The sequence below is a fragment of the Gavialis gangeticus genome, unplaced genomic scaffold, assembly GCF_001723915.1.
Source record: "Gavialis gangeticus isolate Ggan-Ray unplaced genomic scaffold, GavGan_comp1, whole genome shotgun sequence".
NCBI lineage: Eukaryota > Metazoa > Chordata > Crocodylia > Gavialidae > Gavialis > Gavialis gangeticus.
The window spans coordinates 13,872,013-13,887,328 of NW_017729018.1; the positions used below are offsets into that span (position 1 = coordinate 13,872,013).

The 15,316-nt window shown below is 38.2% G+C and overlaps 1 protein-coding gene across 2 annotated transcripts in view; it reads left to right on the top strand.

Annotated features, from left to right (window-relative positions):
- Positions 1-13,782, top strand: part of LOC109294977 (semaphorin-4D-like) — a 21,399-nt gene extending 7,617 nt beyond the window's left edge. Inside the window, exons 3-13 of one of the 2 annotated variants that reach the window (XM_019513613.1) lie at positions 483-542; positions 925-1,023; positions 1,794-1,893; positions 3,202-3,312; positions 4,741-4,892; positions 5,194-5,369; positions 7,853-8,009; positions 8,277-8,499; positions 9,553-9,668; positions 10,237-10,403; positions 10,566-10,626. In XM_019513613.1, coding sequence (XP_019369158.1) covers positions 483-542; positions 925-1,023; positions 1,794-1,893; positions 3,202-3,312; positions 4,741-4,892; positions 5,194-5,369; positions 7,853-8,009; positions 8,277-8,499; positions 9,553-9,668; positions 10,237-10,403; positions 10,566-10,626 — 1,422 coding nt within the window. Of the gene's footprint in view, positions 1-482; positions 543-924; positions 1,024-1,793; positions 1,894-3,201; positions 3,313-4,740; positions 4,893-5,193; positions 5,370-7,852; positions 8,010-8,276; positions 8,500-9,552; positions 9,669-10,236; positions 10,404-10,565; positions 10,627-12,292 lie in introns of those variants that run through there. The other variant, XM_019513612.1, reaches the window with a different exon arrangement.
- The last annotated feature ends 1,534 nt before the right edge of the window (positions 13,783-15,316 follow it).

Sequence of the window (15,316 nt, forward strand, 5' to 3'; positions counted from 1 at the left end):
TGCACTCCGTCCCCCTCAGCACTGAAGTTTTCAAGTCATGGTGAGCCACTACATTGAATACATTTCTACTGCTTCATTCCCACAGCTGAGCAGGGGGGTCGCCACTAATTGGACCTTTTTGTTCTTTTGAAAGCGGTCCGAGAATCTGAAGCAAGTACTTACATATCTGATTCTGAAGTATCTATTCTTTTACCAAAACCACAGCTAATGCACCTCACTCTGTGTGGGCTCTGCCGTGTGTTTATTTGCAGGTAGTACTGACTACCAAATACATTTCTTTCTGTGGTCACTGACTCTAGTCTGCTCTCCTTATATAGCAGAATGACCCCAGTTCTGTTGCAAGGGCAACATCCACAGAGAAGAATCTGGTTTTTCTCCCTCAACAAAATTAAATTTCAAATGTATTTTGTTTTCATTTCATACTTGGAATTTTAGACCCAAAAATGCAGTGTACCAAATGTGGTATATTTTTTGGATTTCAGGTGTACTGGTTCACTTCACAAGATAGACAGCAGGACTGCATTCGCAGAGGAAAGGGCAAAGTAGGTAAAGTGTTTGTTTTCATGAATGAGTTATTGAATTAGTATTAGGTATCATACTGAGTACTATTGAAATGAATAGGATTGCTCATTCTCATAAGCAATGAGCAGTTCTTATGTGCTTTTTTGAGTCAGGCACTTACAGTACTATATCAGTTCATCGTTGAGGGAAATACTGTTTATATTTTTAATATGTTTAAATACTTTATAATATAATATCTCTTTGTTGCTTTTTATCTGTTGAATTCAACTCTGGTAGATTTGGACATACTCTGTACATTTTGCTTTTTATTAAGACCCCTGGGACATTCATGCACAGGCTGCTAAAATATCTAAGTTTACTCTTTCTTTTTTTTCTTTTTCTTTTTTTTTTTTGCTGTTTCAGGTGGAATGCCAAAACTATATCCTCCTCCTCCATAAGATAAATGATACCAACTTATATGTTTGTGGAACCAATGCATTTCACCCAGCTTGTGATTACATGGTGAGCCTTTTGATCGACTTAAGTACAGGTTTTAATTGCAGATTTATAAAATTGTTTGAATAGAAAGGCAATTTTAAAGAATATTTCCAAATAATGTCCCACCTGAAAATTAGTAGTAATTATTTTACTGCACATTTGGTCATTCTGAAACAAGTTTAGTAACCGCATTACATGCTTGCCTCATGGCTTGTGTATCTGCTGTCATCTTAGCAGAAACATTCACTTCTGCAAACAGTCATGGCCATTTCTTGTGCTGTAGCCTTATCTGTGTACACATAAATGGGATTACATATCAGTTGAGTGTCTACAGCATAGCTGACACTGCACGAATAGTAAGATGTTAACAATAAGCTGTAAATTGGTTGTATGCCATTTCTGTGTCAAAAGCATCTATAAAGATTAACTTTTTGTTTGACTATATTTCATTAGCAATAAGGCAATAGCAGACTACTCGTAAAGACTGAGAGCTTCACTTGCACCAAATATGAATTTTGCTCCTTGCTGCGTAGAAGAGCATGTATACCCAGATGAAATATGTTATCCTCATCACTGGGAGACTAGGCCCTGAGTCCCCTTAAAAGGACAGCCAACCAGTGATAAGGAGCTTTCATAATTCATTATTGAATTCTTCATTGAAAAATATTGACAAAGTACATTTTTGTACAAATATTCACATTGACCTATTGGTTTTTCTCCTTTAATAGAAATTGTATCAATCATTTCATTTGATGAGGTAGATTTTACTCTATGGTAATGGCTTTTTACAACAGGTATTCAACAATACAGATGCTCACCTGCAAGGGAAAGCTGAAGACAGCAAAGGAAAGTGTCCTTTTAAACCAACTCTGAAGTATGCTTCTCTACTAGTCGGTACGTTTGGGACTGCCATGGAAGCTAGCCAGCCACATCTGTCAGATACTAATCCTTATTCTGCTTTTTCTTATTCATAAAATGCTATCACCTCATTTGTTCTCTAAGACTGAGAGTAGGACACAGATGACATTATCATTTGCAAAACTAAACAGAATTATTTTAATACAGTTAAATATGCATTTGCTTGTTGGCCCCATTGGCTCATTGATATCAGGGGGGTTTCAGAAGGATGCATTGCTGATTTTCTCAGTATAAATCTTTTGGCCATATCTGACTTTCTTTAATCTAACTGCTTACTTCTGAATTCCTAAGATTTCAAATGAATTTCAAGGTCATAAAGCCAATGTGAAATGTTTCAGATGGGATCATCAGAAAGCCACATGGAAGAGATTTTCTTTCGTGGATAAAAACCATTTTTGAAACCCGAGTCAGTGTCTCTTAGCAACATTTGGAATTACCAGATGGATTCCCTCGGTCACTTCTTTGAGACTCTTCCTAGCCATTACTGGCTTTCACTGTTCATTGAACATTTTGCCCTTTGTTCCCTATGTTTTTAAGTGCTTTCAAATATTTACCTTTTGATCTTGCTGGGATTTTAAATCTTACATTGGCTCTTATCCATGCTATCATCTCTTGGGCCCATGCACAGTACACCCTGAAACTTGTTCAAGTGATTGGTCATGGGACTGACAAAAATCAGTTACTTGAAAGAGGTAAACTTTGAGCAGCGATAGAAGAGAGCATTCTTGGTATGTTTGGAGATACTTGGGTTATTTCTTTTTATATATGAAGCTGCTTAAGAGGGATGCTGTTTTGTGTATGTGGTTCACCATAAATTATTATTGATGTCAGGCAGTAATGAGGATGAATAGAGAACTGCCAGAGCAATAGCTTTTTGCATTTTCCTTTTAAAGCTCTCAATACCTACCCTAGGAATACACAGATAGTCTGAACAGTGACTATGTATAGAAGTTACACATTCAGAGCACTTCAGTTACAATCAAGCAGCACAAAATTTCCAGCAAGCTGCCCTTCAGTTCATTTAATACAAATGTCTTCAAAGCTGAGAAAACAAAGCAAGTGCTTAACTTCTTACAGTCTTCAGGACCTAATCTTGCATGCTTCTGAGTACCCACAATTCCTGATAAAGGCATCTGGAGTTCAGGGCACTCAGCACTTCACAGGACTTATCAGGAGAAAAACTTGTGGTCACATGCACTCTTCAGTTTACATTTGCATGTAATATTCTCATTTTAACTGATGATGAAAGTAAGGATTCTATGCACTTTTTCACTAAATTTACAGATGGTGAATTGTATTCAGCTACTTCAAACAATTTCTTGGGTACTGAGCCTATCATACGACGCAGTTTGAAAAATCATTTGCGGACAGACTTTAAAACATCATGGCTAAATGGTAAGAAGTTTTTGTGTGTGATTTAGCCCTTCCAAAGTACAAATTTCCACTTCGCTTGACCTTTTTTTAAAAAAAATAGACAAAAATAGAACTACATGCATTTTTTGTCACAATGCAGAGTGATGATGTCCAGTGCTTGTTACTGTTATTTATAAACTGGAACATCATTTAAAACTTACTATAAATGCAGCTGCCATTCTTGAGATATTTGTCAAAAAGTGATATAGGTTATGATTCTGGGAGTACAGCAACCAAATATTGAATCATAATTGCATTTGGTCTTGTTCAATACCAGTTTAAAATGTGTTTATTGATACGAAAGATACTAAAAAGCAAAGTTTTTCTGGTCATTAAATAAGTATCACAGCAAGGCAGAAATTGTAATGAGATTTCATAACAAGTGATTTACCATGGAGTAAAAAGGCATGGGGCTTTACCACATATCACCTGCTATGTAGAAGCTATACTGTAGTAACTCGCCCCTGTTTCACAGTAATCTGCTGGGACAAACTAGCAAAGCATACTAACTTCTACTACTTAAGAGTACAAGCAAACAAGCTGCAAGTAGGCACACGTCAGAATGGATTTTGATGCTTGTTCAACACGTAAGTTCTCAAGCCACCTTTGTGGGAGCTGATGCAGTTTAGCACATAAACTTTTGTGTGTCCTAAATTTAAGAAAAGACTAAACTGCTAAAAAAATAAATCAAATGTTGATATTGAATTCCTTGCTTTCACCAGTTTGCCTGCGGTTTGAGATTATTGCTCTTATTTTTAACTCACTTCATCTTGCAGAAGTATATTATAAACTCTCTAGACATCAAAACCTACACCCATTCTAGGCACATGCACAGTTTTGCGGAATGGCATTTCTAGTATTTTAGCTTTGCTATTTTTCACAAAAGCATTTTATTTCATGCAGCCCTTGCTTCATAACACTGGGAAAGAAATATAAGAGAATCAGATTAACCGATAAACCTTTACTTGAAGAAACAAAAAAGTTCTTGTGTAGCATTAGCGCTAATACATTTCCTCTTTGGTAAAAAAATAAAAATAAATTAATGTGAGTTTCAGCATTCTTCTTGCTTCATGAAATTAATGCCTGCTGATTTCTCTCTGGGTAGAAAATTTGAGCTTCTAAACAGAGATCAGTTGTTAAAAGAAGGACTACTTAATACAGTATCAGTTAAGGATTAACGTAGAAAGGCAATCCACAGTTCATTTTCACTCATGGAGATATACCTTTTTAAATCTTTTGATAGGATCTATAATAAATATTGTCTGAGATCTTATAGGTTATTTCTAGTACTTTCCTTGTCTACTGTTCCAAAAAACCATTATTTTACTCCATTTTTAATAATGTTTGATAGTCATGTTGCTTTCTACATTAGAAAAAAAAACGATAGCGTTATGTGTTCAAATATTTCAGAGCCCAATTTTGTCCATATGGATATAGTGAAGGAAAGTGAATCAAATTCAAATGGAGATGATGATAAAATTTATGTGTTCTTCACTGAAACTGCTGTTGAATTTGAATTCTATGACAAGCCTCTTGTGTCAAGAATTGCTCGTGTTTGCAAGGTGAGTCTTGGTGGTTAGGTCATTTGTTTTTAAGTATACAAATATTTTAGATGACTCCTCAAACCAAAGTGAACAAATTGTACCATCCACCTTCTATTACTGAACTTTGTTCACTTTTGACTGTCTCTTCTGAAACAGATTTTCAGATCTCTGAGATATTCAAAACTCTCTTCACTGGCCTTGAACACTGAGGTTTATAGAGGCCGGCTGGTCAAACCCTTGGCTGTGTTAGTAGTATCTAGCCTGTTTGTGGGAGTGAAATGATGTTTGTCTACAGTGTTGGTATCTTTCCTTTATACAGGGTGATCTTGGAGGAAAACGTATATTACAAAAAAGATGGACAACATTTTTAAAATCCAGACTTGTCTGTTCTGTTCCAGAATTAAATTTCCAGTTTAATATTCTTCAGGATGTCTTTTTACTTAAGACAGCAGGCTGGCAAGAAACAAATTTTTATGGGATATTTACTCAACAATGGTAAGATACAAGAAATGCATCTATAGCTAATATTTTGAAGCAGTTTTTCAAAATAGATGTTGCATCTATGTACTTGGATTTGTTTCAAAATTGTTGTAAACTCAAATGTAAAAGTGTTCTGGCACTCTAATTGCTATTGCATCAAACTGCTTCTTCCCAAAGAAAACTCTCCCTCAGGCATTTTTTCATAAATATTTCATTTTCAGTGCACTAAAGATTAACATCTTGGCCAGTAGTGTCTTTTGGGACCAAGAACACTTTGACTGTCCTCAGCCTGGGCAGGATGGGCCCAGTTACCCCATAGTTACAAGATGGAGCTCCCCCATGTCTGTGCCCTGAAGCATTCCTTTTACCTAATTTATATTTTAGTGTCTGGGGGAGTGTGTGTGTTCAGCAAGCAGTGCAAGACATTCAAAGTACGTCTGTATGACACAAGGCAGGTTGGTGAGCACTGGCTTCCAAACCAGAAGCTTTACAGTCATGTTAGTGCAATACTTGTGCAAAGCTTCTTAGCAGGATTTATTGGCCCATGCACTGTGCTGTATTGTTTCTGGTTCAGGAGCTAGAGCACACATAGCTAGCACAGCATGTCACAGAGTGATAAGATATCAGTATTCCCAAAGGGTACATTTTGGCTGAAAGACTGATAGCAAGCACTGGAGCACCAGTGATGGTGTGTGCATGTAAGTGGGTGTATAATATCTATACGGATACCAGATCTCAAAGGAGTCTGGTTACTGTAAAGGTGAACAATGTGCTGTCACCGGGGTTGGGACCACCCCTGTGTGTTTGTTTGTTTGTGAGGCCTGAGACCTTGGGTAAAAGGATTTGTGTGCGTAGCTTTTTTACTTCCTCCTAGTCATTTGGGTCATAGGTTTGGATCTATTGCTTCCAGCAAGTGGCCTAGCAGTTCCAGGAACTATTTTGAATAGGAAGACTATATGTTCACTTCCTTCCTTCCAGTTGTGGCTGTCTCCTGTGAGTGTAGATGCCACTCAGGATGGAGTAATGGGCTCTTTAGTGTTATTGGCCTGATTGCAACCATTTGTCTGTGACTCAGAGTAAGAATTGATCAGCCATTCCACATATTTTAGTAGACTGCACTTCTTTTCATTTACAGTTCCGTCCAGCTGAGCCAACGTTACCATCTTAGGAAGCTAGATGTTTGTGATTTTGGGGCCAAAGCTTTTAATGGAAGGCTAATCCTAGTTCAGACACTTGGGGTTATGCTTGCTCCTTCCAGTTGGTGGAGAAAATGAAAATGACATCATTTAGCACTTAGATCAAAGCCTCCATTTCCACTGCTTCTTCCTTTACTAAATGAAACAGCTGGCACTCTAAGGTACATGATAAGCGGTGCCCTACTGAAAGGAAACCACTGTCGTCTGAAGTACCCTTATTCCAAAAGCAGCATCTGTCAAGGCCTACTGTCTATGATAGTGTTTTGTGAAAATAAAAACAGGCCTCCCGGATATGTTGTTACACGTAAAATATGTCAAAGTTTGCTTGATTTCGTGTGTGTGTGTGTGTGTGTGTGTATGAAGGGACATAAGCAGTGTACGTGAGCAGTCAGATTGTGCTGATCAATGGCCACAAGTCACAAAGTAAGCACGAGGGGATAGCTTTGGTGGCTTCTGATGACTTCAGAAGTCTGAAATGGATGTTATCTAAACTGATGCGTGTTTACTGCTCTCCTATTTCCAGGTCAATATCTATCCTCTGTAACTTACACCACCCCTATTTATCTCACTGCAGGGTCTATGCCGGCATGTGCTTATGTATACAAATCTGCATGGGAGTCATGTTAAAAATCACAGAATATTCTCCTTTAGCTTGTAGAAATAAACACTCAGCATTGTTGAATACAGTTCAACAAATCTTCCTATTTATATAGCCTGGTTTCTCAGGGCCAGAGCTGCTACAAGCATTTTCTGCAAGGATCAGGGATTGGAGCATATGTTGCGTTTAGTTAATATGTGTAACTCTAGGGTAACTCCGTTGACTTGCTTGATTTACACTGGTGTGACTGAAGCAGTTCCAGAGCTTTGAAAATACTAAAATTGGATGCAAGGACTGAAAGGAGAGGGGGGAATTTTTTGTGTAAATAGCAGTGAGCCAGAAGGGAGAAGGCCCAGTAAATGCTGCCCAGCCATGATCCTTAAGCCTGTCTGGCTGCTGTCACTGGTCGTTATCAGCGCAAAGAACTCATCTAAGGTGTCCATCTCCTAGGCTATTTAGATTGATTTGGCGGAAAGCAATGAAAGGATAATAATAACGAAGGATAATAACAAAATCCTGTACAAACTACCCTCGTTCTAGGCCCTTCTTTGTGAATCCCAAGAACAAGAAAAGATGTTTTTGTTCACAGATATATTTTCAGTAAATCTGATGAGAAAATAGTGTGAAAAGTGAATTGTGTTTTACAGCCTTCCTTTACACAATAAAAGGTCACATAACACACCTTTTTCTTTTTACCTTCCAAGGGGAAGACTGGACATTTCATCCGTGTGTGCATACAGTATGGAAACAATTCAGGAAGTTTTCTCCAAAGGAAACTACAAAGGACCAGTAACTATGGAGCATTCCCATGTCAAATGGGTGGTGTACGGGGGCAAAGTGCCAATTCCGCGTCCTGGGGCTGTAAATACTACTTTATTTTTCTGTTTAAAGGAAACTCTTTTGGTTTGTCTCATTGTAGTCTAATTTCCCCCCCAACCCAGGCCTGGGTGCACATCAGTCCCTCTGGTATGCCATTTTCCCTACTTCACACCACAACAGGGCGTAAAAGCTGGTTCTCAGCACCTGGATGAATGTCACTCTAGAGACAAAAGTTTAGAGCATAAGTTGTCTTGTACATTGGTTAATTGCAAAATGTTTGTAATCAACTCTGTTGTATGTTGTTTCTAGTGTATTGATAATTTCGCCCGAAGTTTTGGATACAACATTTCACTTGATTTGCCCGACAAGATTCTGCAGTTTGCTAGAGACCACCCTCTAATGGATAATGTTGTAAATCCAGTTGGTAATTGGCCAGTGCTACTGAAAAGAGGTTCAAATTATACCAAGATTGTAGTAGAAAGAATTGTTGGCCTAGATAAAAAAGCATACGACGTTATGTTTATAGGAACAGGTAAGTGGTTTTATTTTAGAAACAAGAAACTGAATTTTTTATAGGTCTAAAACCTATTTTGTTTTAGAACTTATTCCTGAGCTTTTAAAAAGTACAAGGATCCCACCAGCCCTTATTCATGCATCACAAGTTCTTCATCTTAATTTACTGTACAGTAATACATCAAATAGCAAGACAACGAGAAATTTTATGTATTACATCTCTCTTCTCTAATTACTTGTCTAATTTGCTTTACTTCCCTAGTGCTAGATAGTCTCTGTTTTGTGAGGGCAAAATTTGTCTCGTTCAGCAAAACACTTAATGCTTAAAGGCAGTGGGACTTAAGTGCTTTGAACTGTGGCCATTGCTTATAGTTATTGCGGCATTTGAATGATGTTCCCTTGTCCTTGCTTCCTTGTTATTAGCATTATTTAAGACTTATTTTTTTCTTTGCACTGTTTTGTTCCTGTCAGGAAGCCTTCAATATGGTGCCATTTTCTTCTTAAACATTTCTAAGGTATAATTTATAAGAAGGTGGCATTTATTTCAGTACTTTCAAAAGATTTGTAATAGAAATGTGGTCAGGCTCTCAAAAGGTCTTACATAGGGCAGTAGCTGCATATAGGCCTTGTGCTGTCTCCTAGCACACGTGAATCTCACTCGGGATGAGAGGACCTCTAGTTAAGGGTATAAGAGCTAGGAATTTTTTGGAGGAAAGGATGAGATTTTTGCTTAAGTGCTTGGTGTGTAGAAGCTGACTTGCTAGTCTGGAATTTCCATCCTGCTCCTGGATGAAGTATTAGATAGTAAGAGGTCTCTGGAAATTTTCTATATTTAGAGGAATGTAATGAAATCTTCCAAAATCAAAATCCTGCTTTTCTGAGATAAATCATCACTACTTCTTTACAGAAAGATAAGCACAAAAAAAAAAAGTGATATAGAATAACTTGGAACTTTCCTAGCTCGAAGACTTGCCTAAAGCAATAGATAAGACTGATTAATTTTAAAATTGAAGATATTGTTATGTTATTTTTGCACACATTTGTCCTTAAAAGTGCATTTCCTTTTACACAGATAATGGATATTTGCATAAAGGTCTTAACTGCAATGGAGAGATGTTCATTGTGGAAGAGAGACAGCTGTTCCGGTCTCCTGAGCCTGTACAGTCTCTCAAACTCTCTTCCAGGAAGGTAAAACTTCTGTTGGTGCCTATGCAAAGTTTGTGCTGTTTTGAGATGCCTCAGACATTTTCTACACTTGTCATTTGACTTCCCCATGTTCTGTAAAAAGCTCTACTCCTGCACTGAGCCATAGATTCATAGATGCTCGGGTCAGAAGGGACCTCAGCAGATCATCAAATCTGACCCCCTGCCTGGGCAGGAAAGAGTGCTGGGGTCAGATGACCCCAGCCAGCTACCTGTCCAAATAATCACAAAAAGACAAGGTTTTGTCTGTGACAATAAGACTCCTGTGTATATTGAAACAACAGAAACAAGCATTCATATATTCATCAGCAGTTCCCAGAGTATTCATAGACATGGGTCTGGTCAGGTCAGGAACTCTTGTCTTTTCATGTGTTCTGTAGAGCTCTGTGTATATTCACACAATCTTTATTTAACAATGTCATAATCTGTTCTTGCAAAAGATATAATTAATTTATGATTAAAAATCAGAAATGGTCACCATGCGTTTAACAAACTTTTAAAACCTAAAGCAATGTTATAACATAAGTAAGCACTCAATATCCTGCATTTGTAGGGCCTGCTGTACGTGGGGTCTCCATCCCAAGTGGTTCAGGTTCCAGTTTCACTCTGCCACCAATATAAACATTGCTTGGATTGTGTGTTGGCGAGGGATCCCTACTGTGCGTGGTCTCAGGCTTCTGCTGCTTGTGTTCCTGTGGCTAATCAGATTGGTGACATTCAGTAAGTATATTTTACTTCAGCTCTATAGTAGAGCTGAGACTTATCTTGCTTTCAAAATACTGCTCCAACAGTCTATAGGGCAAAACCGGGCCAAACCCGAGAGCTTACGAAATGAAAGTTTTTAAATCCTCATAATGTATTTCTTATTAATCTCTCTTTCAGGAATTTAATCCAGAGCATTAAATATGGGGATGTTTCCAAATGTCCTAGTTTAGGTACGTGAATATTTACCTTTTAAGAAAACACTTTTGAAACACTGTACAAAATGAAAATAAGTAATCTGCTCTATACATCATATATCTATGGTCATTGAAATGTTTGATATCTTAGCTAAATTATATTTCAAACAGCCCGAAGTTAAAAGTGAGTGGGCTTTTTGAACCAGGAAAGGCAAAAAAAAACAACTGAGTTGCTACCTCTTGCCTGTTCTTAACTCCTTTGAACTTGAGATCAAGATATTTTAGTTCATAATGAAACCATTCATCTCAGGGGAAGTGTAAACATGGCCTGTGATTTTAGAGCTGGTTGGTATTCCCCCCCTCAAGCTGCAAAGTGACATATGGAATATAAGATGTGTTGTTAACTATCACTGTGACTGGCACTTGGTATGGCTTGGCAGAAATAACATTCAAATAATCAACATTTTTTAGAAACAACAGTGAAGGGAGAGATGTAAAGGATTCATTTATAATTAATTTTTAAAGAGAGATTAGGAAACAAGTTAGTCTTACTGTGAAAACAGATCTGACTTAACTTTTTCCAGTGACTTCTGTAGAATGTTTAATTTTGTTTCCGTTTGCAAATAGCAGTTCAATGTTTTAGAGAAAATGAAAGGATTGCATGTTAATAAGTTAACAGGCCTTTCTGGCTGCCAGGAGCTGCTGTTTTAACTACGTAAAGCTCACTGTTGCCTTCTCCACTTTGCAACTCTCCCAGCTTCCTTAACGAAGCTTTCAAACCTAGATACAAGAGTGGCCTGTAGCCTTGTGCTTGAAAGATGACATACTATTGGTATGCATTAGGTGATGATTAGATTTCAGCAGAGCATTTGTTGTTCTGGAATAAAGCCAAATTTTGAATATATTCTTAGTCCTCAGGCAAAGGCCGAGTTCTTCAGCCCATGAACCACTACTATAATCAAATAATACATGGACTTCGAAGTGTTGTTGCTTTTCTTTTTCTTTTTTTAATTCATGTTCATTTGACTTCAGTTTTGTCAGTGCATGGTGATCATACTGAAATTGCAAGAATGTCACAAGTTTTAGTTTGGCTGTGGATGTTGAAAGGGGAATATTAAAGTATAATAAAGCCTTTAAACTGCAAAAGGATTAAGGATTCCAGATTTACAGAGAGAATCCAAGATGAAAATCCTTAGTGCTTTCTTTCAGGCCCTGATTTTGTAAACTTTGCATTGAAAACTCATAACTAATGCATATTGTGGGACAGTAGCATACAGTACTAGTTGAAGAGTGCTTATATATCTCTTTGTATCCCTAAAGCATTGCACAAGTACAGTCTAAATCTAATAACACTTCTATGGAGCTATATCACTTTACTGGGGTTGACACTAACACATGCTCAAGACTAGATACCACGTGATGGTGTGGCAAAGTCAGAATTAAAACCTGGAAGTTTCTGAATTCCAGGCACATATTCAGTTTATTAATTACAACTGGAATAGGGCCAGCAAGATTCACATTCTGCTATTTTGCTCTCTGGCAGAAGTGTAGGAGACAGAGCTGTGGATTTCCTTTTTTCCATTCCTATACCTTAAAACAGTCCTTCTTGTTGTGCTGTTTAAAGTTGTTGTCATTCCAAGCATATGTTCAGCCATGCAAGTTAAATTAAGACTTGGTTGTGTTTAATTAAAGTAACATTCACAATTTCAGGAAACAATGTCAGAAGATATCCAGTTATCCTTGGAAGCCATGTTAATCTTAAATGTGTTACCCTGTCCAACCTGGCTAGCACAGTGTGGAAGTTCAATGGGAGTAGACTTCAGGCAGAAGATTCTAAATACCTGCTTTACGATGGAGGAATAATTATATTTAATGTGACAGGAGCCGATGCTGGATTCTACGTGTGTCAGTCTGTAGAGAGAGCCAACGGGAAACAATTCCCTATTACTGTGGCTAGCTACATCCTTTATAGCCAGCAAGAGAGTGCTTTCATTATTCCTAAAAGTTATACAACAAACCAACTAAATGATAAAACAACTGCCATGCATGCTAAGCCTTTGGTCTCATCATCTTTGCAGAAGGATCCAGCAAAACTGAAAGCTCTGGAAGACCAAAAAGAGGACCTTGTTGTAAAAATCTTGGGAGCAGGTTTTGCACTTCTTTTTTTTTGCTTGCTAGTTTGGAACTTTTGCAAGGGGCATTTACGTTTGCCGTGGAAGGGCCGAGAAAGAAGCTCAAAAACAGTGGATGTCAATTGTTCAGCAGATCCAGCATTGGCAACAGATGGGCCAGGCGCTGCGAGGAAAAATCTGGCCATACAAACTAATACTTCCGCTTCTAATGAATCGATCCCACTCATGTACTCCCTCTCAGAAGATAAATGCAGTACAACTGTACAACACAACACAAGTCTCACAAAAAGGGTAACTGGAAGTTGCAGCTCACAAAACTGTTTGGTTCAAGATGACATGGCATTTCCTACTAAGGAATCTGGGTTGTAAAGTTTGGGTTGGAGTCAGGAGCCCCAAATCCATTGAGATGAGCAATATTGTACATGACAGAAGCACATTTCCAGTTACTGCTTTTGGAAAAAAACCCATCAAATCCATTTCCAGTACCCTTTTGACATGGTGGCATTGCAAGAATAAACATTTCTGCAGTTGTTACAGAGCCTTTACTGTTGTGTTCTCCTGCACCATTATAGAAATTAACACTTCGGAATCTAATAATAATACTTAGCGCTCAAAAAGTGCCTTCACCTTCAGAGTTTATCTATGTAATCTACAAATAGTAACTAATTAAGTCTCCTAATGCCCCTGTGACGTAGTTATTATCTTCATTATACTGATGAGGTTAAACAACTTGTCCATGGCCACAGAGAGAATCAGTGTCAAAGCTGTGGATAAAAAGAGTTCCTAGCTCATTTTGTATGATCCTACCATTGACCACCAACCCTTTACTTTATCACCTTTTCAAAGCACTTTACATGCTTTAAATTTAAGTTGCTGATTAATTTTTAATGACTTTTACAATGTCTCTCTCCCAACCCCAAAAAGCCTTGTGACCCAGTTTGTGTACCACATAGCTACTGTGAATTGATTTGCCTTGGAGCATGGCCAGAATTCAGGTACCATAACCCTTGGCTGCTGAGCATATTTGGTTGAACCAATTTTTTTTATTAATGCTTCTAATGTCTTCATGTTTGGAGGATAATCTGGGATCTCCAGCACTGAAATCCCCAAACAAAAGCCTGTTCTCTTTCTGTCTCTCTCACACACCAGAGACAAGTGTAAGGCTGGTTCTGCACTCCCAAACATGCACAGCTTGTTTTCTCTGTTCTCAAGTAGCCCTGGAAGCTGAAGTCCATCTGGAAAGCATGCTGAAGTACTGCCCTGCTGTACCATCAGACCCACTTTCAAATTAATTGAAAAGGATGCTTGGAAACCAATTTGGTGCATGCATTATAGCCAAATAGAAAAAAAGAGCCCAAGTAAATGTCATTTAATGTACCCTTCTGACTATATAACACAACTGGATTGAAGTGTTTTTACATGGAGAGTTAGAGTATCTCTCTTTTTGTGTATTCTTATTCCTGTGGATCAGACTATCTTTAAAACAGATGTGCGTTATACAAGGCCTTATGATGTATACTGTTACATGCAAATACCACAGAAACAGGGACCAGCTCTTGAAACTTTCTAAAAGCTGCAAGCACTGTTCAGTTCCCTTCCCAGATCTCTTATGTCTGGCATTTTTTCAGATACTAATTAATGCATTAATAATGTTGGCACTTTTCTTGGAAGGATGTAAAGGTGGGAATACTCTTAGCCTTTTGAGTGAGACTAAGTCACATGGAGCATGGTAAGGACATGAGAACTGCATGTAAAAATGGACAGCTGAAAATGAGGAAGTTGAACAGCTGCTTGCAAACCATACTACTGAGGACTGTCTGACTGCAGTCACCCAACGTATCCGTAAAATGCAAAAAGCTAGACCAAAGGTGTGTATCTTGGCCAGTGATTTGAAAATAATTTGGTTTATCTTTTGGCGGTGTGTGCTCTTGGCTGTATTCTGAATGGCTTTATGTAAAGAGCTCCATTAAGATTAATGGTGCAGACTTGACAAAGGCCATGTAATTAATGACATGGGTGGTAATCAAAATATCTCATCTCATTTCTTTTCTCTTCTTCAGGTCAGGGGACACTTCTCCTGCCCCTCCTCACTAGAAGGAGGGACAGATAGAGCACAAAACCCTGTTAAAGAAAATCCTCATAAGGCTACTAACATTTGATTTTAGTTCAATTCCTGCTGATCTAATTATCCTAATTTAAATGTGTAAAATAATTAGCTTCTAAGAAGAGCCATAGATAACCCACTGTTAGCAGGTCGATATGAAAGATATTGTGCCCTACTTTCAGTGGTGTCTTCAGTGCAGTTTATTTTAGTCCTTTTGTCATTGGTGGCCATGTTGTGCAGGAGAAGGACAGAGAAAATGGAACAAAAGCAGAAAGGGCACGATTCAGTCCTGTGCTGGCACTGAACTCAGCCCTGGCCCTGTGAGAGGAGTCAGTCCTGGAGTACAGCTGATGAAAGCAGCACCCAGACTGCCCTCACTTGTCCCCCAGTTGTCAAGACCTTTCTGGCTGTGGCTTCATGTGCACTAAGAAACCTTCAGCATTTTCCCATCTTTTCCTCCTCTGGTTCAGCTTCCCCAGTATCAGCACTGAAGGCTGC